The sequence below is a fragment of the Protopterus annectens genome, chromosome 14.part0, assembly GCF_019279795.1.
Source record: "Protopterus annectens isolate FY-2018-M chromosome 14.part0, PAN1.0, whole genome shotgun sequence".
Classification (NCBI taxonomy): Eukaryota; Metazoa; Chordata; order Ceratodontiformes; family Protopteridae; genus Protopterus; species Protopterus annectens.
In genome coordinates, this window is record NC_056748.1 from 147,432,474 (window position 1) to 147,458,574 (window position 26,101).

Consider the following 26,101-nt stretch of genomic DNA (forward strand, 5'->3'; position numbering starts at 1 on the left):
TTATGGTCTGATGAGACCAAGGTTGAACTTTTTGACCACAATTCCAAAAGGTACGTTTGGCACAAAGATAACACTTCGCATCACCAAAAGAACACCATCAGCACGGTGAAGCATGGTGGTGGCAGTATCGTGCTTTGGGTTACTTTCCTTCAGCTGGAACTGGGGCTTTAGTCAAGGTGAAGGGAATTAAGAACAGTTCCAAATACCAGTCACTTTTGGCCCAAAACCTTCAGGTGTCTGCTAGAAAGTTGAAGATGAAGACGAATTTCAGCATGACAATGACCCCAAGCATACATCCAGACCAACAAAAGAATGGCTTCACCAGCAAAAAATTTAAGTTTTGGAATGGCTCAGCCAGGGCCCAGACCTAAATCCAATAGAAAATCTGTAGGGTGACCTGAAGAGGCCTGTGCATAAGAGATGCCCTCGCAATCTGACAGATTTGGAGCACTTTTGCATGGAAGAGTAGGCAAATATTGCCAAGTCAAGATGTCCCATGCTGATCGACTCCTACCTAAGAAGACTGAAAGTTGTTGTGTCTTTCGGCTTTTCCTGGTTAGGTGTCGCCACAGCGGAACTCTGGTCCGCTAATGTTTACCTAAGAAGACTGAATACTGTAATTAAATCAAAAGGTGCATCAACAACGTATTAGTTTAAGGGTGTGCACACATGCAACAAGCTTATTGTACTTTTTTTTGTTTATATATATTTTCCCCTAACAGATTTGTTTGTTTTTCAATTGAATTGTACAGGTTATATGTCACATTAAATGTGGGAAAAGTTTTGAAATGATTTATTGTGGTCTCGTTTTTTTATATCACAAAAGCCTGGCATTTTAACTTTTTATACCTACTGTACATACATATTCATATTTATATACATAGGTCTACTTCAAAGGATTAAAATTTCAGAACATCGAACCTCTAATCATCAAAGTTTTGAAATATCAAACCTACAGAAAAAAATTGTAAATGTGAAAATTTCGTATTTCATGTATTTGCAAAGGGCAAGCCCCTCTGCATTCCCCACACCCCCTGCTACTTAAATATACCAACCCGAGATTGCACTACAGTGAAGAGAAAGGTAAAGTTCTCATTCCATACTGTACAGCGATCTCAATCCACAAGGTCGGATATTTCAAAATTTTGATCATCTGGTCTTCACAGCTCAATGATTTGATTTCTAAAGTTTTGATCCTTTGAAGGAGACCTACACACACACACACACACATTATACATATATATATATGCATGTGTGTTTATATATATATATATATATATGTATACATATATATATATATATATATATATATATATATATGTATACACATATATATATATATATATATATATATATATATATATATATATATATATACACACACACACATATACACACACACACACACACACACACACACATGCACAAGCACACACAAAAAGCAAAGTCTTTGCTACAAAAGCTACTTCAAAATTATTTGCCTATAACTCTGTATTGTTGCTCTTTTCAGGTTTCATAAATCAGACCACAAAACATTTACCCTTTTGTCAGACTTAATGGTACCCCCATGCACCCACACACAACATCAGGGACTTTCCTAGGACAAATCCACTTCAATATGCAGAAGACCTACACAAAATTCCCAATAATCCCCCACAAATGGACCCATCAGAAAGGGCTGCCACATTCACCTCCAATTTTTACCAGCACCAAAACAGCTGCATAGAAACGTCTGCACTTGTTTGCATTAAATATAATGGCACATTTAAGAATAAACCTCTCTGGTGGAATGTTTGTATCAAATAAACTTACAACAAAAGAAAGAAAAATAATGAAAAGCTTTAAGACACCTCCGTCTTTGTACTCGAAGACAGCACTGTAACATACCGCAAAGGAATTTAACAAAATGCCAAGCAGAGTATGACCTCGAGGTCACCACAGATAGCAAAGAAAAGTGCAAATCCTCCTTCAGTTATGTCAGGAAATAAAGGGATGTGCAGCAACGCACCAAGCTCATCCATAACAATATCATGAATTCCAGTCCCATGGACACAGCTAATATATTAGCAGACAGATTTAGAGCTAACTTTACCGCTACATTATTGCTGTCACTATCCCTGAAAACTCCGTCATCAATGCCAAGACTGCATGGTCTGAGCCAAAACTTAACCTGTTCTACCCAAGTCTGTTCACAGGGTACATGCCTGAGGCCTGGAGAACAGCCAGTATTAACTCCTCTAGACACGGGTGGCCACTTTACAAACTCAGGTACTCACAGGTCCATCAGCTTCACCAGCCCTATAAACAAAGGCAAGGAATGCATCACAGCAGAACTCAGTTATGCAGACAAACAACCCACTCAGTTTGGTTTTGTGAAGGGCAGGTCCTGTCCCCTGAAACTAGTAAACCTTTTTGAAAAGTTACAGAAGCTGCAGACAGTGGTTACTGCACACCCTGTTTATCTTGATCTGACCACGTTTTTTGACACCAACCCTGATACTAGTATTATTGAAAATTTAGACAAAAATGTAAACCCTTACATTGACGGCTGGACTGCAAACTGGCTAACTGAAGATCCCAAACTGAAAGTTGCTGGTTCCCTCTCAGAATGTAAAACTAACTAGTGGATTCCCCGTGATCAGTGCTGGGTTCTCTCCTGTTTGGCATTTATTATGCAGACATCCAAGCCAGTATCCTTGAAGTTTGGTTGATCACGTTTGCCAATGACTGCAAGCTGGGCACTGATATCTGCTCATCCACTTGACACAAACAGCTCCAGAAAAGGCTAGAATATGCACACACCTTGTGTACTGAAAATGGCCTCAAACCAAATGCAAAAAAGTGCAGCATAGAATTATCTGATACAATCATGACAGATCTGGGTGCTTACATGAACAATGATCTATTATTCAATCATCATGTTTCCACCTTAGTCAGTATATCTCTCTATATGGGCCAGTTAATTTCAAAGGGAATATCGTTAACATAAAAAGACATCATCCTGTCACTGTAGTCTTCACTTACCAGACCCATCATCAAGTACACTACACCCCTTTGGTATGTACAAATCCAAGATGGAAAGGCACTAGCAATGTTTATCCAAAAAATTAAAGGCCTAAAATCCTTCATCTATCCTAAAAGACTGGCATATCTCTGCTGCTCTGAGTTGAAATTTCTTTGGCTTTTTGAGCCATGAAAGACCCAATCCTATTTGACCTCCTATGTTGGATGGCGCAATGGTGCAGCTGTAGCATTGTCGCCTCACAGCAAGAGGTTCTCTTGTTCGATTCTTGGCTGGGGTGCCTTCTGTGCAGAGTCTGCATGTCCTCCCTGCATTTGTGTGGGTTTTCTCCGGGTGCTCCAGTTTCCTCCCATGTTACAAAGACATGTGTCTGGAGCGTTTCTCCCTGGGCCTCCACTGAAAATTGGCTTTGTTCCAAGTCGGACTTCCCCAGTAAACAAATGTTAAACAAAAATAAATAAAATGTCTTCACAACACCAGTGGCTGTACAAACACCTGTACTAGGGACAGTATTCTTGGGCTATGGAATAAATTACAACTACAAGTCAAGCAACGTACTACTTTGTCTGCCTTTAAGGGAAGTCTTGATAATTAGATGGGTAGATACACATTTACCACAGGGTTAACATGCACAGCCTTGCTTAATTGGGAGGTGGCACTATTAAGAATTCAAAGAGTATGAAGACCGTTTTAAGTGTATCTACCTGAAAGTGTATAATGCTATAGGCCTCTTGCAGCCCCCTGGGATTGCTTGCCTACAATTCCTAGGTTTCCTTTTCCTTATAAGGCAATGGGAATGGGGGGAGTGTGAAAGGAATAAATGGGAAGGAAAGAAGAAGCAGGCAAGTATGCAATGGCATACAAGCAAATGGCAGTGGGTGTGAAGACACAGGACAGGCAGAGACAACAAAGGGTAGAAAAATGATATGGGGGGGGGTCGAAAAATGCAAAAGGTACAAGTCTGCACATAACAGGCAAAGAGCATACCAATCTGGGTATACAGCAGGTCTGTGATCACCCTGCCCAGAGTGGAACTACTCTGACCCATCAGCAACAGACAGAGCATGTCCAATGGTATGAGTATATTCCTCCTCTGGTAGGCTGAAGGTATGGACTAGCTGGGTGAGATAAACTGCTATCCAATCCAGAAAGTATTCCGTGCAGCCAAGCAGAGCACCCACATCCCTCTCAACTACAGACTCCATATTGTACTGTACCTATGTCTGGGCCACTAAAGGCAAAGAGCCAGTGTACCAGCTGGCAAGAGGTAACCACCCTCTCCAGCAAAGCACTCTTATCCCTGTCACTCTCCCTAGCTACAGACTCAGCAGGATAGGTTGTGGACCCTAGCTACAGACTCAGCAGGATAGGTTGTGGATGAGGCACATGCTCTCCCTAGCTACAGACTCAGCAGGATAGGTTGTGGATGAGGCACATGCTCTCCCTAGCTACAGACTCAGCAGGATAGGTTGTGGATGAGGCACATGCTCTCCCTAGCTACAGACTCAGCAGGATAGGTTGTGGATGAGGCACATGCTCAGCCTCTTCTTCTTGTAAGAGGAAACGAAATGGGAAGGTTGTTACCACAAGTGTATTAATCCAAGAAGTGCAGTGGGTATACAGTACTAGGAACTGATACCTTCTGTGCCACCAGCTTTCTGCTGTAGGAAGCATACATCATCGATACCTCCTCTAACATGCCAACACTCTTTCAGCTCTCATGGTTTGGATCCATTACACCCCTGCTAGTAACAGAACAGCTCACAACAGTAAACTGTGGTAGGTGGACAAAAAAGCAGCACACAATATGTACCACTCAAAGTCCTGCATCTGTGCCCCTTACCCTGCTGAATTGCAGATAGCTGGGGGTATGCCCCCTGTGTATAGGTACATGGTTCATATGAAAATTTCGGAATTTGCAGATGGTTAAAAAGTTGATGCTGTTGCCCACTTCATCAACTTTGCAGATAGCCGATTCATAATATCATTGAGTGATCGCTCACTGAAGTTTGTTCAGGATTGGATATCTTGTTATATGGTAGTACAAATTTCAGTGGCTAGACTGGATGAGTACAATGCTGCACTGCTTGTAGCTGCAGCTGAAGTAATACTGAAGCTCTGCAGTCACTTTACATTGTGCGTTTCCCTGTTGTACAGACAGGTGCATGAGCAGGTATTAGTATTGCTTGGGTTTTCAGTGAGTGTTATGAAGTGGTTACCATAAATCTGTATTTGTTTTCTTGTGGATCTATCCAAACTGATGTCTTTTTTTATGCTACAGAATCACTACTGGTGCAGTATTTACTTAGCTGCGGGTGCTGCTGTAGTGCAGTATTTACTCAGCTGATGGCACTGCTGTAGTGCAGTACTTACTCAGCTGCTGACGCTGCCATAGTGCAGTATTTACTCAGCTGCTGACGCTGCCATAGTGCAGTATTTACTCAGCTACTGGCATTGCTGGGATGGGTCTATATTAGATAATCGAACTTTCAAAAGTTCGAGTGTTATATGGTTGACACCATATGATTGAATTTTTGAAAGTCCGAATGTTTTAACGGAGATCCCCGTACAGCGCGGAATAGGAAGATTTCCCTTTTCTGCACTGTAGTACGATCTCAGAGATGGTGTATTTAAAGAGCGGGGGAAGGGCTTGCCCACCCTGCTTAAAACGTTCAGGTAGGTTATTTGTGTAGTTTGTTTATTTTTTTTTATTACATATTCAAACTTTTAAAAGTTCGATCACATGGTGTTGACCATATGACAGTCGAACTTTTGAAAGTTCAAATATAGACTCAGCCGGGGCAGTATTTACTTATCGGTTGGCACTGCTGGTGTAGTATTTACTCAGCTGCTGGCACTGCCGATGCAGTATTTACTTAGCTGCTGGAGCTGCCGGTGCAGTATTTACTTAGCTGCGGGCGCTGCCGGTGCAGTATATACTTAGCTGCTGGCAGTGATTCGCTGTGTGTTAACTTTTCTTCTTGTCAGTAATTGGGAGACAGTGGAGAAGTTAGCATATGTAATTAACTCATTCCCTCTGGTACAGTTCTTGTGTGTGTGCTTCTAACTCCCAGTCAGTATGGCTTGTGCCTTTAAAACATGAAGATATCACCTTACAGTTCAAACAAATATTCATATCTTGGGAACCATAAGAGTCACTAGAAAACTGTAAATGGCAAATATTCAGGATAAATTCATCTTTACATTAGTGACATTCATTCAGTTTGATGCTTTAATCTGGATTTTATAAATCAAAATAAAGGTAGTGAATATTAATTTTGTAATGTTGTATAAACAGCATATGATATCTCAGTAACCATTCAAGCAAGGCACATACTGCCAGCAGGATTTTCTTCATACAGTTGTGAGCTTTCATATGAGGCTATGCAGCTCTGTCTGTGTTACCTGAATGTTGAGATAGAGAAATATGAAAATTATTGCAAAACAAACACTCACAGTAAAACGTTGTCCTGTTCGATTCTCAGCTAGAGTGTCTTCTGTGTGGAGACATGCGTGAATGGGCGTACCTTCGTTGAAGGTTGTGCGTCAGAGCTGGCAACTCGGCACGTAAAAATCTACTGCCAATCATTAGCGGATCGGAGTTCCGCTGTGGCGACCCCTAACCGGGAAAAGCCAAAAGACACAACATTGCAAAACAAACAGTATGCAAATAATATTCGGTATCTCTTTAGCTGCATTAGACAGAGGTTAAATATCAATACAGTTGTGTTTGCCGTCACGTATGCTTTAAGATGAAATCTTCTGATACCTTCTATGTAGCATGATTTTGGAATAATTACTGCAAATATGAACAAGCAACATTTGACACCGAGAGGCCTCAATAGGAGGTAACTGCAAAAATGTCTAGAGGCACACTCAGATGTAATGAGTTAAGAGCCCCACACAGGGGACGTGAAGGGCCATATAAATACATGTCCTCTTGTTTTTATGTTAATGCAGATGATAAATCACTAACTGGATTTGTCAGCTATTTTTTTGATGGGTGTATGTCAATCATTTTTTGTTGACATGTCTGTTGATGGTTTGTATGTTTAATTTACTTTTACCCACATATACAGACTTCCACCACAGTGATATTACGCTGGAACATGACACGTGAGTAGTTACCATACTGACTCCCTGGCATGAGTGTCCAACATCATCAGACATATGAGCACCATACATTAACCAAGTACATATACAGCAATCATACCACAGACAGACCCACAGGTAGCAAGAGCACCTCTTCACTACAGACTTCCAAGTACTGAGGAAAGTCAACACAATGAATCACTGCCAAATTTACACAGCCTTTCTCAGTACCCACCAACAACAGCAAAGGTACATGACAAACAGAGCTACAAGCATCAGAAATACACATCTGCATGGCTCTGACAACTCCCATAAAAATGTATAATGACAGACAATACCAGTCAGTGAACTGTTGCCTAATCTCCAATTCCAACTGATGAAGCTTAACAGGGAGTCAGTGCCACAAGTCACTGCATGGATCCCTACACTGGTCGCCTCTTTTGGTAATGTCCATGGAACTGAGCAGACCCTCTGGCAGGTTATACCAGGATTCAACCTTCCTGAAAGGCACATTATAAAGCCCAAGCAACTGCTCTCTAAACTCACTCTGAAGGAGCTGCTGCAAGATTTTTGATTCTTCATGCTACAGGCAGGGGTTCTCCACTGGGCAATATCAGAAGTAGCCATTGCAGTGCAACTGTACAAAACGGATGCCAATGACTCATGCTACAATGTGATTTCTGAGCTATAAGTAGGGCAGCCCACTTACTGTGCAGTTGTACAATCAGTGCAAGTCACCTACATAAGCCTGCATCTGTTATACCCCTGATAGGCGTCTCATGAATGACCTGCACTCTTTTGTTGTTCCCACATTCATGGTGTTTAGGCTATTCTGCCTTAATATTATGCATCCAGTTAGAACCCTGTAGTGTGTGTGTGTGTGGTACTATGTAGAACACCATCAAACTCATGGTACTGTGGTACTTCTACCAGGTAAGAGAGGTCTCTGGAGTACAGAATACAGCACTAGTTTTGGAGTGAGATGCATTATCTAATCTTGTTAAAGGTGTCCTCCTAAGGTTTAAACTGTCAAACCCTTTACTAAGGTGCATAGGTGTACAAGTTGTAACTATGCTCAGGTGCGCTTTCTCCCTAGCAGTAATAAGAATGTGTGCTCCTCAATGTCTTAGCCTGCAAACCTATCTGGTGTGTGTATCAGTGCACATGTGTATCCTATCACACGTGTACATAAGTGCACATGTGTATCCTATCATACATGTACATCAGTGCACGTGTATCCTATCAAATGTGTTCATCAGAGCACGTGTATCCTATCATACATGTACATCCGTGCACGTGTATCCTATCATACGTGTGCATCCGTGCACGTGCATCCTATCATACGTGTACATCAGTGCACATGTGTATTCTAACATATGAGTACATCAGTGCACATGCGTATCCTATCATACATGTACATCAGTGCACATGTGTATTTTTACCTGTACACTCTGCGTGTACCCTCTGAATTACAAGCAACATATCAACTCACCACATACATCTCCTATACATATATCTAATACTCAGAATGGCTGGACCCTGGCACAGCATATTTGAGCTAATGTGTTGCAGCTGTGCTACAAATATCTGCCCACAAAATACCCCACCCTTTATAATACTGCTGGCCTCAACTCATTACACCTGGGTGACTCATCTAGGTGTTTCTGCAGTTACACCATACTGCTGCCTCTAAGCATTAAATATCAGTTGTTTATATTTGCATTAATAATTTCATACTTATGCGACATACAAATCAGTAAATTATATCGCCTTAAACTTCACACAATGGCAGAAACAACCTCAGCCTAGTGCAGGTAAAGAGATATTAATCCCCATTCATATATTTATATTGTCATAAATTTACTGTTTTTCTAAATATCTCAACAACCAAGTAGTGCAGACAGAACTACTCACCCTCAAATGAAAGCTCTCAGCTGGATGAACAAACTGCTGCTGACAGTTTGTGTGCAACTTGAGCGACTGATAAGACACTGTAAACTGTCTACAAAATATTACAAATGTAATGCTTACTGTGTCTTATAAAATCCAGTTTAAGACACCTAGAACCTAAAGAATACTACCACTATGAAAATACTTTGCGCTGAAGAGTTTGACACTTACACTTATTTAGTAACCACTATGATTCCAGAGATATGAACAACTGTTTGGAATGTGAGGACATAATTTGAGTCTATCAAAAAGCTTAGGCTCTGCCCATTGAAGTTAAACTGCAAACTTCCTGAGCTCCATTGGAGGGGATGAGTTAACTTACAGTGTTCACTCATACTTTACTTCACTCCTACAGTATTAGTTGTGTGGGCCGTCTTGTAACACTCAAGCCTGGAGCACTTGAACTTGAAAGGCAGACAGCATGCAGCATTATTACTACTAGGTACCTTAACTGCAGTATGTAACCTGTAGCATTCAATGCCATGATTAATCAGCTTAAATGTGAGAAAATGGCATAAATTAAACAAGAGGGTGGGGGGGACCACACCACTATCTAATTTAAAAGCTGTCCTCTGTGAATGAGAGTTTCAATGACTTGATGTTGAGCCTGCCAGCAGTCAGTTAATGAGGTGCCAATGATTCAGTTAAAATACAAGTATGCCCTTAAACATATTTCATTTACTTATATTCTCTCCACAGACATTGACCCCCAAACTTTGACATATTAAAAAAGTACTTGCCAGTTTCTCCCCCTCTATGGCATTTCCACCCTATTTATCTTCCTCAGTATTACATCACATCTAATGGTAGGAAAACACAGACGTTTTCTTTCAATGAAAAGGCATGAACTTAAAAACTACACAAGATAAGTTTTCGTGGATAGATATAAATTCTAAATATCTCATCATGTAATCACCTGATTTCATGCAGAATATGCTGTTAAACCTCAGATGCACAGAAATCATTTTCAATATATGGAGAACTGTACACATTTCTGGCAGGATTTCAGATACAAAAATAAAACCTTACAATGTTCAAATCTTCAAAAGGGCCCACTGCAATGCACACTTGTTTACATCTTTCTAATCTTTCTGCACAAAGATCTCTGTAAAACCTAATATCCCCATGCTGAAAGGGACACACTCCCCAATCCACACCCAGCTGAAATGGACATGCTCCCATAACCCACTCCCAAGCTGAAAGGAACATGCTCCCTAACTCATGCCCAGCATCTTTGTGCAGTGGTGAGAGGTGTATAAAACTCAGTGGTCTGCAATGCTTAACCATCTCTCAAACAAGGTTCCTTTGGCAAGGATCAATACCAACTATAAAGGTATAACCTCAGACATTATCAATATCTCATTTAATCATCTGAATTCATGAAAAATATGCTACTAAACAAACCTTGAATACAAAGAAATAATTTTCAATACATGGAGCGCTACAAATATTTTTGACAGGATTTCAGATACAGGTAGACATACAGCACTACTACTAAAATATACCTACCTGGAATGGAAGGTTGGAATAAAGCAACCACACAGTACGATTCTCTTGGAGATCAGCTGTTATAAGGACTGTTTACATACATACTTTACTTTAAGGGTCCTTCTGCATTGGGCAAAACACTTGGTTAACATTTCAAGTGGTAGCTAAAAGGTAAGCCTTACAAGGGTTGTTCAATTCCTGGAGTGAAGACTTCAAACCATACTGTTAAGTGATAACCATGTGACTATGGTGTGACGCCCATGTACTGGCCCAGTAATCAAACAGCCTCAATCCTCACCACTGGCAACAGTGGGGGATGTACCACACAGTAAAGTGCAATTTCCCTTAACAGCACACAGAGATCACAGTCAGTCTGGGGCTGGTTTCTCCCTCTTTATCCAGATCCCCAGTATGACTCCCCACTGGCACAGCTATACAGTTGAGATCTCAGCTGAGTGGTCAAGCTAAGATCTCCAGCACCCTCTCTGTCCAACCAGTGCTTCGTGTCCCTGCCAAAGTAGCTGACACACACGCACACAAACACACACACATGCACACACAATCTGAGATTTGATTTATATACAAACACACACACACCTGGGAAAGGCTGGCACAGGTTTACTAGCTATGCCCCTTCTGCCCAAACTATAAGGTAGTTGTGACTGCCACCAGCCACTACTTATCAGCTACCATAAGGCCCTTAAAGGGTGTCCAATCCTACTGTGTAATGTTACTATTATCCAAATGGTAGTTTGACCAAGCCAGGATATTGGGAGTGGCATGTACCGTGTCACCAAGTAGATATACAAGTACTCTAAGAGCTTAAATATGTCTCACAAATATCAGACACAAAGATATAGCTTTAAATATGTTTAATAATAAATAATAAAAGAACAAGCCAATGCTCAGTAAATCAACACAGTAACTTCAGAGCTCAAAATCACAAGAAATATTTTGAACAACAATGCAGGACAGTCTCACATAAATACAGAAAACATCTAAACTAATCTTTTCTATATTCCTAATTATATCTAAAAAGAGTTACTATGCCCTAGAAAATTACAGAACAAGGCAAGTGCAGATGTGATGATGAGTGGATGTTCTTGTTAGGTCAAAGACAAAATATAAAATGCTCAGTCTCTCTGAGAGTTCTTTTAACTCTGTATGTTCTAGTTTCTACTGCTAAAAATATATACAGTCACACAATTACAAGAGGTTGTATAAATTTCTGTTCTAAGCCAGCAGGGCATGCTGTGGTTGCGTTTTTGAAGCTCAGTACTGTACAAATCCTGTACAACACATACTTCTGTATAAACCATATCAATATTCACAAATGACATAGAATTATTTACAAAATTCCAGACAGCTGGGCTGGCAGTGTGACACATGGTATAAATATCCAAGAAAGGTATATTTCTAAAACAAGAATTGGAAGCTGTTACCTCCATGGTGGAATGTGTATTAACTGCACAAAAATAATGACTTCTAGTCAAAAAATACCACACACCAAGCGATCCACAGTGACATGCTGTTCAATCCCTGCTGCGACCTCCTAACCTTTTACACTGAGTGATCCACAGTGACATGCTGTTCAATCCCTGCTGCGACCTCCTAACCTTTTACACCGAGCGATCCACAGTGACATGCTGTTCAATCACTGCTGCGACCTCCTAACCTTTGAGCATGTATACAAAGTGGTCCATCCCTGTAATCATACATGTACACGGGTATAATGCATCTGTCAGTGAAATCCAGGATATGAGGATGCATTAGTCACGGTTTTAAACCACTGGGAAAACAATGGAAGTTTAAAGGATTGGCTCAGTGACAGTTCAAATACCACTTTAAAATTTATTTATTTATATTTTATTTTTACAGACAGACAAGATCATTGTGGAACATCAAAAATGCTCTCTGTATACAATGATTTGCAGGTCCAAAATTCACAGAACTGAAATGACGACTGCCAGAAAGAACAGACATAAAATTCATCACCATCAAACTAGTAAGTTTTATTTATTTTTAAGCGCTGTTGACCAGGTTAGTCATACTAGGCCAGCAGCAGGTATGATCCGAGGTGATATTCAGACCGCCTAGAGGAAATATGGAGGGGACACTGGTCAAATTCACCTAGTCTTTATTACGAACTCCAGGATATTTTACATCCACATAGGCTATCAACAACTCAGGAAGATGGGGCCTGGGTTTAACATCTCATCGGAAGGATGGCTCACTCAGGACTGCAACTCTCACAAATGTTGTGTTGTAGTGTCTGTAAATAAAACTGAAGCCAAGTACTTGGGGTGGGAATAAAACTCACAAACCTCTGACCTTCCACCATCAAAAATGGGGTGGGGTTAACTGTTGAATCAAAACACAATTTTAAAATGTTCAGGTCCTATGGGGGGCGGGGTTCTTTAATGAAAGGTGAAATAAACAGCCTTCCCCTGATCATGTAAATCTGATAGGGCCAGAATATGGGCCCCTGACAGTGGAATAAATTAAGTCCACTTCAAAAATGTTGTCCGAAAATGAACACACCTGGATGATAAGTAGGGGAGAAAGATGAAATTTCTTACCCTAGATGGAAAACCCTTTTTATATAGCTTTATAAGAGACCATATCTCTGAAATCTCCATTAAGGCCTGAAAGAAAACTACATTAATAAAAACATCAGACACTCAAAATGTATACAGCTGCCCAACAGTTCTGGAGCTCCTAAAATTTAGGATGCAGTTACAGTTGGGTCAGGCAAAGACCTGAAGGATTGAAATGTGTTATCTGGACCAACATGGGGCACTGAAAAGACACACTGGCCTTCACCAGATGTTAAAAGATCACTGGGAAAGGAAGGAAGGGAGGCGTACAGGAAGTTTACATCTTTAAGTATTTAGTTAGAATGGCTTTCTCCTATTCTGTAAACAGCTGAAAACTCTTCTGAGCTTGAAAGAGCTACCAAAGAAAGCTCAAGTTGCAGCTTAATTTGTCAGGACATTTGAGTTCCATGAAATGTGAACTGCAACAGAAAGACATGCTGAACTTGTCATAGTCCTAGACAGTTTCCTTGCAAACAAAATGAGCAAGCTATGCTTTCAATGTTCAACTACTAGACAGCCATTTAGCTGTCAACCCTCATAAGCAGTTACCCAGAATCTGCTGGGTCAGCATCTGCAGCTCCGGTACCACAAGGATTTTTTTTCAGAAAGTTCTTTGCTGGACTTCACTAAACTTTAACTACAGCAAACCAGAAGCGATGCATCTGAATTCAAGAACTCAGACAGAAGAAATAAAGGTGAAAAGGGAAAGAAAAAAAACACCATAAGAACTACTAGTGATATGAGATCAGGAGCAGCTCAGACAAATCATTGCAATTGTATCATCCATAGTGACATGTGCATATGAAGAAGGGTTAGGGGCAACCTCATCATTGTCCTACCATGAGCACTAATAAGTACCTCACAAAATGGTGATGGATCATCTTTGGAATGTAACACAGGATTGCAGGCCGCAGAGTTCCTACAGCTTATCTAAAGGACGAAAGGCACAGGAGCAGGCAGCATCTATTTTCGCCTTTCTAGGGCAAGGTGCAGCACTACATGAAGTAATGATCTCACAAAGAAATGTGACCCTCAGAGACTGCAGTCACAGGACCACCCAAGCTACAGCCATTCAAGAGGGGATACTTGAAAGGAGCCACCAGCATCCAGTTGTCTGAGAAGGTGAAACACAGAACGTCTAACTTCTGTAGGGCCACAGCTAGTCACTAAAATCCTGGCGAATAACTGAGAAGTGTATGAAAGAAGAAATGAGAGCACCGTGTTTTAAAGTGCTGTGCAGCAAAGACGACAGACAGAAACCACTGAGGTTCCCAAATACTGATGAGGCAAAATACATCTGTCATGCTTAATTACGCCATTTAAAAGTCATCTAGGAACAGCAGCATTAGGAATTCCACTGTCACCATGTCCTTCCCATCCACTATTCGTATTCCTAGCCTTTCAGCACACATATCTGAATTAGACTTTAATGAATGTAACATATTCCCCATAGCCCAGACACATCAGACAGAAACATCACAACAGATGCATGCTAGCATTCCTCAGACTGTATATGTACAGATGGTTACCTATTTGTGGTACAGCTTTCTCAGTTATTATACCCTGTATGTGGAGTAATAACTCCACATACAGGGTATAATAACCAGTATTTGGGTAAAACCCAACACCCTAATAATGGGCGATTTCAACTACCCCACCATTAACTGGGAAAACTACTCATGTACCAACTCTTTTGCTTAACGTCTTCTAGAATTCATAAATTCCAACGCCTTGGATCAACTTATTCACACCCCCACCAGGGGCAGCAATATCCTAGACCTGGTCATTACCAACATGGGAAACCGGTGTTCCACACCAGAGGTCAATTCCTCGTTGGTCAGATCTGACCACAAGCTAATCAGCCTAGACATCCACATCCCACCCCCACCCCCAATTAGGGAAACCATTGTAAAAAACTTCTCAAAAGCCAACTTCACACTTCTTAAGACAGAAGTGGCAAACTTCATGACACCCATGCAGACGGACAATAGAGGTATGACTGCCGAATCCTACACAAATGCACTTTATAAGCACTTACACAAGTGCATGGATCATGCTATCCCTAATAGAACAAAGATGTTATCCTCCAAAAAAAGGAAGCCAATCTGGTGGTCCTCTGCCATAAACAAACTCTACAACAGAAGAAAGAAACTGTTGTAAAAAAGAGTAAAATCCCATGACTGGAGGAACTCCCTGGTCAACCTCAGTAAGAAGCTGAGATCCCTCATAAAATCCTCCAAAGCTAGTTACGAAAACAAAATTGCCACGGACTCTAAAGGCAACCACAAAGCATTCTATAGCTATGTCAAGAATCTAAATGGGAACACTCAGATCTGCTCTGAGTTACAGCATAATGGCACTAAATATACAGAACCAACTGATACTGCCAACATCCTAGCAGATCGGTTCAGTGCTAACTTTACCCCCCTCTCACCCCCTAGAGGGCCCATCTCTATACCGGAAGAATGCAAAGTTCCTATAATCACGGCTGCACAGGTAAAAAACACACTCTCCAAAGCCAAGAACACAGCATCCATGGGACCTGACAATATCCCAGAATGCGTTCTACACGAACTACAGAATGAACTGGCACCCTACCTAAGTACCATGTTAAATCATAGCCTCACCTCAGGCTTTGTACCCACTGAATGGCGCACCGCGACAGTTATCCCACTCCACAAAGGGGGAGCCACGATGGACCCTGGGAACTACCGCCCCATTAGCCTGATGAGCCTGGTCTGCAACGCCATGAAACGTATCATTGTGGAACTCATAAACAAAGACATTGGTAATCTCCAAACTCTGGACCCTACTCAGTTTGGATTTGTAAAAGGCAGATCATGTCTCCTAAACCTGACTGACTTCTTTGAAGCAGTCACCAAAGCCATAGATGAGGGTAAAATGGTTCACACAGCTTATCCAGATCTCGCCAAGGCTTTCAACACCATCCCCCACTCTGGAATTATAGATAAGCTCACTAAACTAGGTATAAATCCCTATGTCACAAGATGGGTTGCCAACTGTCTCACGGACAGAACCCACACTGTTAAAGTAGCGGATTCCAAATCTGACATCAGACCAGTGGCAAGTGGAGTACCACAGGGTTCAGTCCTGGGTCCTCTCCTGTTTGGTTTCTACTTCTTTGAAGTGCAGGCCAACACAGAAGGTCTTTGGCTAACAAAGTTTGCAGATGACTGCAAACTAGGAGCCATAATCGAAACTCCTAACTTCTTCTTCTTCTTCTTCTTTCGGCTTTTACAGCGGATCACCTTGTCCGCACATTAATTGGCAGTGGAGTTTTACAGTGTTGAGTTGCCAGCCAACCTTCCACAGAAGGCACACACGCACACCTAGAGCCAATTTAGAGTGTCCAATCCACCTGAAGCATGTCTTTGGGATGTGGGAGGAAACCGGAGCACCCGGAGGAAACCCACGCGACCACAGGGAGGACATGCAGACTCCGCACAGAAGGCACGCCAGCCAGGAGAACCTCTTGCTGTGAGGCGGCAATGCTAACCACTGCACTAATCGAAACTCCTAACGATGTGGATAAACTACAAAAGGGCCTCACTGAGACAGATACCTGGTGTCAAAGCCATGGCCTGAAGCTCAATGCCAAAATGTGTATTGTCATCCCCTTTGGTAAAAACTCTGTACCCATGAACTACCACATAGCTGGTAGTCTACTTAATGCTGAAAATGTAATGAGACCTTGGGACACAAGTGGACAGTAGTCTCTCCTTTGATAATCACATCGCCACAGTGGTCAGGAAATCCTTCTACGTGGCTCATCTCATCACAAAAGGATTCTCATCCAGAAAAAAATAGGTCATTGTTCCCCTCTACTCATCACTCATTAGACCCATTATAGAGTACAACACCCCTTTTGGTATGTACCTCACAAGACATCTACAACTGGAAAGACCACAGAAATACCTCACAAAGAGGATTACTGGCCTCAAACAGATGCCCTATGCAGACCGTCTCAAAAAAACTCCAGCTTTACTCTGTCGTATATCGCCTACTCAGAGGCGAACTCTGCCTAACATACAAATCTATGTCAAACCCAGAGCTGTTGGACATGCTCCACTTAAAGAAATCCCAATCCCTCCGAGCTACACGCTCTAGGGACCTTAACCTTGTCACCACAATAAACAGAACATGCTGGAGGGATAGATTCCTGTCCCAGATACTTCCCATATTCTGGAACAAACTACCTATCTATGGTCAAACAGAGCTCCTCATTAGCACTCCAAGAAAAATCTTGATGATTGGATGGGAAATTCACCCCAGGGATCACTTCTGTGGCTCTGCTCGACAGGGGCACAGGAAAATAATTTTCTTGGGTGGCGAAAGCCAGGGTACATTTTTTGGCTAGGCTTGTATGGGCCCCTAGGGCTGATAGCCTAGTACCTACCTATGAACAAGGTGATACCTCATAAAATCAGAGTTAAGATCCTTTAAACTGAAAGTCAACATTCACCTACAGAAAATGCCACATTCTGCCTGCCAAAACAATACCCCCCCAAAAGTACTGTTTCCTTGCTTGATGTCTCATTACCTTTCCTACTACCTCTCCCTCTCAGTCTCTCCATCTGCTGGGCCCAAGCTGACTCATTAAATACATACTGGACAGTTATGGTCATTCCTTCTCTGCTGGACTTTAGAAACTTGGCATTCTTTTTTTCATACTCTTTGCTCTAAAAGTAACCTGCCATGAAACACTCCTACCCAAAGGTAATAATCTTGCTCAGACATCTGCAAATTGATACAATCAACATTATTGCAGTGCACAACACAAATTCAGAAGACACATTACAGTCATTCACTCTTCCTGTTTCTTTTCACATAAAGCTTAATGCTTAACTACACCCACTTAACCTTTACTGTACAAGGAGAGTTCAACAGTACACATGCAAGAATCAGATGCATGACCTGGTCAAAATACAAAGAACACACATCTAAAAACTGCTTTACTCTGTTCAGTGCAGAATTAGCCTCTAGTCTTTACAAACTGTACTAGATTACACTTTAACATTATTTTTGTTACTTTAAAATAAAAAATAAAGATCCTTATTATCATTGCTAAAGAATGTGCTCACAAACTTCTAAACATGCATGTTCGACCTCTTAATTACCTAGAGTAAAAACTGGAGGTTGGAAGTCCTGAAGAGTGAGACTGTAAACTGTAACTGGCCTTGCAGGCTTTGCTTCCACAATTTCACCTTTCTTGACAAGCTTAGAAAGTCGCTGCCCATCTTTTTTCAATGCAGAATACCTTTTAATAAAAAAGTCAAATGTTCAGGATTTGATTGAACTTGCTAACAGTCGAAAGAAAACCAATGCATGCTTACATAATGCTCTTTTTCTGCATTCCCTCTCAGTGCAGTCAGGTTATAAGTATTTGTTTCACAGTACAGAGCTAAAGAACCTCCCATACCATTACGTTCCCTGCTTTTTTCATCATCATCAATCATCATCATCAGCTTAGGTCAATGGCCTGGATTTACAGGAACAAACTATAAATACCTTAAAGATTTATTGGTCTGTGACTGTCCATAAAGTCAATGTGCTAAGGGAAGTAGGGGAGCTTAACACATGGGTAAGAGGAAGGGATCAGCACAGGAAAATGCTGGGGGGGCACTGCTTGTACAACACGCCAACAAAACACTTTTAAAAGTCCCCATCTGAAACATGGGAACCACCTTCAGCTAGTCTAGTAATGCTGAGACTCAACAGTTGAAAAAATGTACTTTTATATACCAAGTCTGAGATGGCCATTTCTCGGAATATTCCCTCTCTTCCAAGGTATGGCAATTTTGGACTTACTATATATACAGTTTGGGGGGTGCAGAGGGTCTTGATGTTTGATATTCACTCTTCTCCTGCATTTTCAGTGTTTTTTTGTGGGGGGCAGTCGGCACTCGATATGAGCGTCAATGTTTCAAGAGAGAGCCCCTATCTGAATCCATATGTACCTCATACACAGGCATGGGGCAGGAGTCTGTAAATGAGGCAGTTTACAAGGGTCATTTCATCTAGAAAGGAAACAGACAGCCTGCAAAACACAGCATCCAGATGCAAAAGAGATGCTTCATATACAGTCACACAACCCTTAGACATGCTTGAATGCATGAAAAGCAGTCTCAGTAGTTGGGTGCATAGATGCTAATCACCAACATAAAGGATGGGGAAGACAATCTGAATCTGATCATTCCTTTGGCAGAAAGTGGAGGGCATGGACAGCAATTAATTGCACAGTTTGGGGGAGCACAACTGCTGATGGTATGGACAGGCTGAGACAGAAAACAATAATTATTAACAGTTTGGGGAAACACTAACCACGGCGATATGTGGGAGTGTCACATGCCACTGATGACTCCCGTGCTGTGTGTGTGGGGATGCTATATGCCACTGATCATTGCACACTATGCATGTTGATGCTGCCGGGGCACTAATCACTGTCACACTGCGTGGGAATGCTACAGGTCTACTTATTATTGTCACTCAATGCGAAGGATGCTACAGGGCCAATGAGAATTCTCACTCTATGTGAGGGGATGCTGCAGGGACACTGATCACTGTCACATTGTATGTGGGGACACTTCAGGCCACTGATCACTGTCACACTATGTGTGGGTACACTACAGGCCACTGATCACTGTCACACTATGTGTGGGTACACTACAGGCCACTGATCACTGTCACTGTGTGTGGGGATGCTACAGGTCTACTGATCATTGTCACTCAATGCGAAGGATGCTACAGGGCCAATGAGAATTCTCACTCTATGTGAGGGGATGCTACAGGGACACTGCTCACCATCAATGTGTGGGGAATGCTACAGGCAACGGATCACTGTCACACTACGTGGGGGGATGCTACAGGCCACTGATCACTGTCACACTATGTGTGAGGACGCTATAGGCCACTGATCACTGTCACACTGTGTGAGGATGCTACAGGCCACTGATCACTGTCACACTGTGTGCGGATGGTACATGCCACTGATCACTATGTGTGAGGAAGCTACAGGCCACTGATCACTGTCACACTGTGTGTTGGGATGCTACAGGTCTACTGATCATTGTCACTCTATGCGAAGGATGCTACAGGGCCAATGAGAATTCTCACTCTATGTGAGGGGATACTACAGGGACACTGCTCACTATCAATGTGTGGGGAACGCTACAGGCAACGGATCACTGTCACATTGTGTGTGGGGACGCTACAGGTCTACTGATCATTGTCACTCTGTGTGGGGATGCTACAGGCCACTGATCACTGTCACACTATGTGTGGGCAAGCTAAAGGCCACTGATCATTGTCGCACTGTGTGTGGAGATGATACAGGCCACTGATCAGTGTCACACTATGTGTGGGGACATTACAGGTCACTGATCACTGTCACACTGTGTGAGGACGCTACAGGCCACTGATCACTGTCACACTGTGTGTGGGGATGCTACAGGTCTACTGATCATTGTCACTCTATGCGAATGATGCTACAGGGCCAATGAGAATTCTCACTCATGTGAGGGGATGCTACAGGGACACTGCTCACCATCAATGTGTGGGGAACGCTACAGGCAAGGATCACTGTCACACTGTGTGTGGGGACGCTACAGGGACACTGCTCACTATCAATGTTTGGGGAACACTACAGGCAACGGATCACTGTCACATTGTGTGTGGGGGACGCTACAGGTCTACTGATCATTGTCACTGTGTGCGGACGCTACAGGCCACTGATCACTATCACACTATGTGTGGGGACGCTACAGGCTACTGATCACTGTCACACTATGTGTGGGGATGCTACAGGTTTATTATCATTGTCCCTCAATGCGAAGGATGCTACAGGGCCAATGAGAATTCTCACTCCATGTGAGGGGATGCTACAGGGCCAATGAGAATTCTCACTCCATGTGAGGGGATGCTACAGGGAGACTGCTCACTATCAATGCGTGGGGAATGCTACAGGCAACTGATCACTGTCACACTGTGTGTGGGGACACTACAGGCCACTGATCACTGTCACACTGTGTGGGGAGGCTACAGGCCACTGATCATTGTCGCACTATGTGTGGGAATGCTACAGGTCTACTGATCATTGCACACTGTGTGTGGGGATGCTACAGGCCACTGATCACTGTCACACTGTGTGTGGGGATGCTACAGGCCACTGATCACTGTCACACTATGTGTGGGGACATTACAGGCCACTGATCACTGTCACACTATGTGTGAGGATGCTACAGGCCAATGATCACTGTCACACTGTGTGTGGGGATGCTACAGGTCTACTGCTCATTGTCACTCTATGCGAATGATGCTACAGGGCCAATGAGAATTCTCACTCTATGTGAGGGGATGCTACAGGGACACTGCTCACCATCAATGTGTGGGGAACGAGGATCACTGTCACACTCTGTGTGGGGACGCTACAGGGGCACTGCTTACTATCAATGAGTGGGGAATGCTACAGGCAATGGATCACTGTCACACTGTGTGAGGATGCTACAGGCCACTGATCACTGTCACACTGTGTTGGGACGCTACAGGCCACTTATCACTGTCACACTATGTATGAGGATGCTACAGGCCACTGATCACTGTCACAGTGTGTGTGCGGCACTACAGGCCACTGATTACTGTCACACTATGTGCGAGGATGCTACAGGCCACTTATCACTGTCACACTGTGTGAGGATGCTACAGGCCACTGATCGCTGTCACACTGTGTGAGGATGCTACAGGCCACCGATCACTGTCACACTATGTGTGAGGATGCTACAGGCCACTTATCACTGTCACACTGTGTGAGGATGCTACAGGCCACTGATCGCTTTCACACTATGTGTGAGGATGCTACAGGCCACTGATCACTGTCACACTATGTGTGAAGATGCTACAGGCCACTGATCACTGTCACACTGCGTGCGGGGATGCTACAGGGACACTGTTCACTATCAATGTGTGGGGAACGCTACAGGCAACGGATCACTGTCACACTGTGTGTGGGGATGCTACAGGCCACTGATCACTGTTACGCTGTATGTGGGGATGCTACAGGTCTACTGATCATTGTCACTCTATGCGAAGAATGCTACAGGGCCAATAAGAATTCTCACTCTATGTGAGGGGATAGTACAGGGACACTGCTCACTATCAACATGTGGGGAACGCTACAGGCAACGGATTACCGTCACACTGTGTGTGGGGACGCTACAGGCCACTGATCACCATCACATTGTGTGTGAGGATGTTACAGGCCACTGATTACTGTCACATTGTGTGTGGGGATGCTACAGGTCTACTGATCATTGTCGCTCTATGAGAAGGATGCTACAGGGCCAATGAGAATTCTCACTCTATGTGAGGGTATGCTACAGGGACACTGCTCACTATCAATATGTGGGGAACACTACAGGCAACAGATCATTGTCACATTGTGTGTGGAGACGCTACAGGCCACTGATCACTTTCACACTGTGTGTGGGGATGCTACAGGCCACTGATCACTGTCACACTATGTGTAGGGACACTACAGGCCACTGACCACTGTTACACTGTGTGTGGACAAGCTACAGACCACCAAGCATTGTCAAACTCCATATGGAGAAAAGTACAGTTTTGTACCTACCATAAATGTAGATGTTCGAGTGTAAACACTGCTGCAGTCATTACACTTGGGTCATCCTGCCGTCAGGCGGTTCCCCAGTCGGCCTGAGTTCCAAAGTCTTGATCCGGCATTGGTTGCTGTCGCCTCTGCCCTGACGTCAGTGTGGCAGGGGTATACAAGATGCAGCAGACACCATTTTCTTCAGTTTTTCTTGCCCTAGATGTCAGGTGCCCCTAAATAGGTAAGCAATTCAAATTGCTAGTAAAATATATAAAGGAAAAGAAAACAACCATTTTTAATTACCAGCAAATACTCCCCATAGGTAATAAATGGTAGATTACCTAGGTACATACCAGAAAGTGAGAGAGGAAGGTGGGAGGGTAACCTGGACTGCAGCAGTGTTTACACTCGAACATCTACATTTATGGTAGGTACAAGACTGTACTATGTTCATCATGTTACACTGCTGCAGTCATTAGACTTGGGTAGAATCCCAAAGCTGAGGAAGGGAGGCTGGATCTATAAGGCATTAGGGGTGGCTATAAGGCCCTGCAGCATAGCAGTGGTGAAGTCAGCTCTGGATTTGGAGTATAGAGGCAAAAGGTAATGTTTGGTGAAGGTATGCACAGAACTCCATGATGCTGCTTCCAAAATTTCCTTGGTAGGCACTCCTCTGAGGTAGCAGTTGAAGTGGCTGTTGCCCGGATGGAGTGAGATCTAATGCTGATAGGTACAGGTTTCCCATGGTGGGTATAGCACAAACGTATACAGTGTGCTATCCATTTTGAAACAGTCTGCTTTGAAATGGCTTTTCCCTGTGCTCCTGCAGCGTATGCTAGCAATAATTGCTCTGATTTTCTGAAAGCTTTGGTTTTGTCCAAGTAAAAGCGTAACTGCCTGCGAATGTCCAAGGAATGTAGCAGTCTCTCTCCTTTGTTCTGTGGTTTTGGATAAAAAGTTGGCAAGTGAATAGTTTGGTTTAGAGCCACACTTGATACCACCTTTGGCATGAATGTAGGGATTTGTTCTTAAGGACACCCTGTCCTGGTGGAAGATGAGGAAAGGTTCCACTGTCATTAGTGCCTGTAATTCTGAAACTCTTCGTGCTGATGTTATTGCTAGTAGCAAAGCAGTCTTCCAAGAGATGTATTTTAATTCTGCTGTGTTAGCTGGCTCAAAAGGAGGTAAAGTTAATTTTTCCAACACAAAGTTGAGGTCCCAAGTTGGTGTAGGTGCTCTACGGGGCGGTCTCATGTTTTTAGCCCCTCTGAGGTACTGTTTGAGCAAAGGACTAGAAAAAATTGGTGGATCCATGTTGTAATGAGCAGAAATGGCTGAGGCGTGGATTTTGATAGATAAGAAGGAGAAGTCCTTGTCCAGCATCTCAGTTAAGTATTGAAGTATCTGAGGAATGTTTGGGACAAGAGGGTCAAGGATGTGCGCTTGATTCCAGGCACAGAATCTCTCCATTTATCCGAGTAGGCTTTCCTGGTGCTAGGCCTTCTGGCCTCCAGAATGACATCCATAACAGCTTTGGAGAGAGGCAATGCTTGCTTGGCTAAGGAATTTTTCATGCAGCTAGATTTAAGGTCTTTAGCTGGCTGTGAAGTATCTGATTGTTGTGCTGTGTCAACAACTGTGGGATTTGAGGCAAATCCAGGGTGGTTCTTGTGCTAAGTTCTTTAAGATTGGGTACCAGTGCTGGCGTGGCCAGTCTGGTGCAATCAGGATCATCTTTGACTCTTCCTGCCTGGCTTTTAACAGCACCTTTGGAAGGAGAGGTAAAGGAGGGAAGGCATATACTTGTAGTTTTTTTCCAGCTGAATGAGAGGGCATCCACTTTCCATGCTTGTGGATGGAAGCTCCTTGTGCAGAATTTCTGTAATTGGCAGTTCATTGGGGATGCAAACAGATCTATGTCTGGTCTCCACCATTTTTGTGTTATCATTCTGAATATTTGTGGGCTTAATTCCCATTCGTGGGGATCCATGATGTTTCTGCTTATGTCGTCTGCCAGTGTGTTTTTCTCTCCTGGCAGGAATTGTGCTTGCAGATGAACTTGGTAGTTTAAAGCTGTGTACCACAAGGTCATGGCTTGTCTGCAGAGGGGGTAAGAGTGTGTGCCCCCTTGCTTATATACCACATAACTGTGGTGTTGTCTGTCTTTAGTAGCAATTGTCCTGGATGCAGCAGGTCCTTGAAAGATATAATTGCATTTTGTACAGCTAGCATCTCTTTTTGATTGATGTGGAGATGTCTTTGCTCTGTGGGCCACTCACCCTGAATACATTTTCCTGCCATGTGTGCTCCCCAGGCGTAATCCGATGCATCTGTTGTCAATGTTTGCCTGGCTGTGGGTTGAGTAAAAGGCTGTCCCTTGTTGAGGTGACAAGCTTGAGCCTACCATCGAAACTCCTGTTGAAGGCAAGGAATTAGTGGTATAACTGTTTCCAAACTTTGACAGTGTTGAGACCATACACTCTTTAGGTACCATTGTAGTTTCCTCATATGCAGTCTGGCATATGGAATTAGTAGTATGCAAGATGCCATGTAGCCCAAGGCCTGCAGAATTTTTCCTGCAGGGAGTTGGGTCTTTGTTGCCATTAAATGAAAATATTGAGTCAGTTGTCCTTGCTTGTCTGGCGGGAGATAAGCCATCTGGGCCATTGTGTTCAAGCTGGCACCCAGGAATGTTATCTGTTGTGAGGGCACTAGTTTTGATTTATTTTCGTTTAATATGTACCCCAGGCAACTTAACTTTTTTACGTACGCCAGATGCTTTAGAAGAGAGTCCTTCTTCTCTGCTTGAATCAGGCAGTCATCCAGGTATGGGATGAATCTGAATTCCTTTTTGCCTGCAAAATGCAATTACTGGTGCCAGGCACTTTGTGAAGACCCTGGGTGCAGTAGATAAGCTCAAAGGGCAGTGCAAAGAATTGACAGTGCATTGAACCAGCTAGAAATCGGAGGTATCTTCTGCAGTTTTGTCTGATAGGGACATGCAGGTATGCCTCTTTGAGGTCCAAAGTCACGAGCCAAGCTTTCTTGCCCAGCATGGGAAAAAGCTGCTGTAGCGTCAACATTTTGAATTTCGGGACATCCAGGTAAGTGTTCAGAGAAGAAAGGTCCAGAATGGGTCTCTAGGCTTTGTCCTTTCTGGGAACCAGAAAGAGTCTTGAGTAAAATCCTTGTCCTTGCTCTTGTGGTGGTACCTTTTGAATAGCTCTCATGTCCATGAGTGCTGTAATTTGTTTTTGAGCCTCTGCCCATTGATTTGGTGGCAGGTTTGGTATTCCTTTTAACCTTGGCAGAGTGTGAAAGTGGAAC

At 43.0% G+C, this 26,101-nt stretch overlaps 1 protein-coding gene across 1 annotated transcript in view; it reads right to left on the bottom strand.

Moving 5' to 3' along the window:
• TRUB1 (TruB pseudouridine synthase family member 1) overlaps positions 1-26,101 on the bottom strand; it is a 394,215-nt gene that overhangs the window by 47,069 nt on the left and 321,045 nt on the right. The window contains exon 6 of the mRNA XM_044055897.1: positions 18,288-18,427. Within this exon, the coding sequence (XP_043911832.1) occupies positions 18,288-18,427 (140 nt within the window). The remainder of the gene's footprint in view (positions 1-18,287; positions 18,428-26,101) is intronic.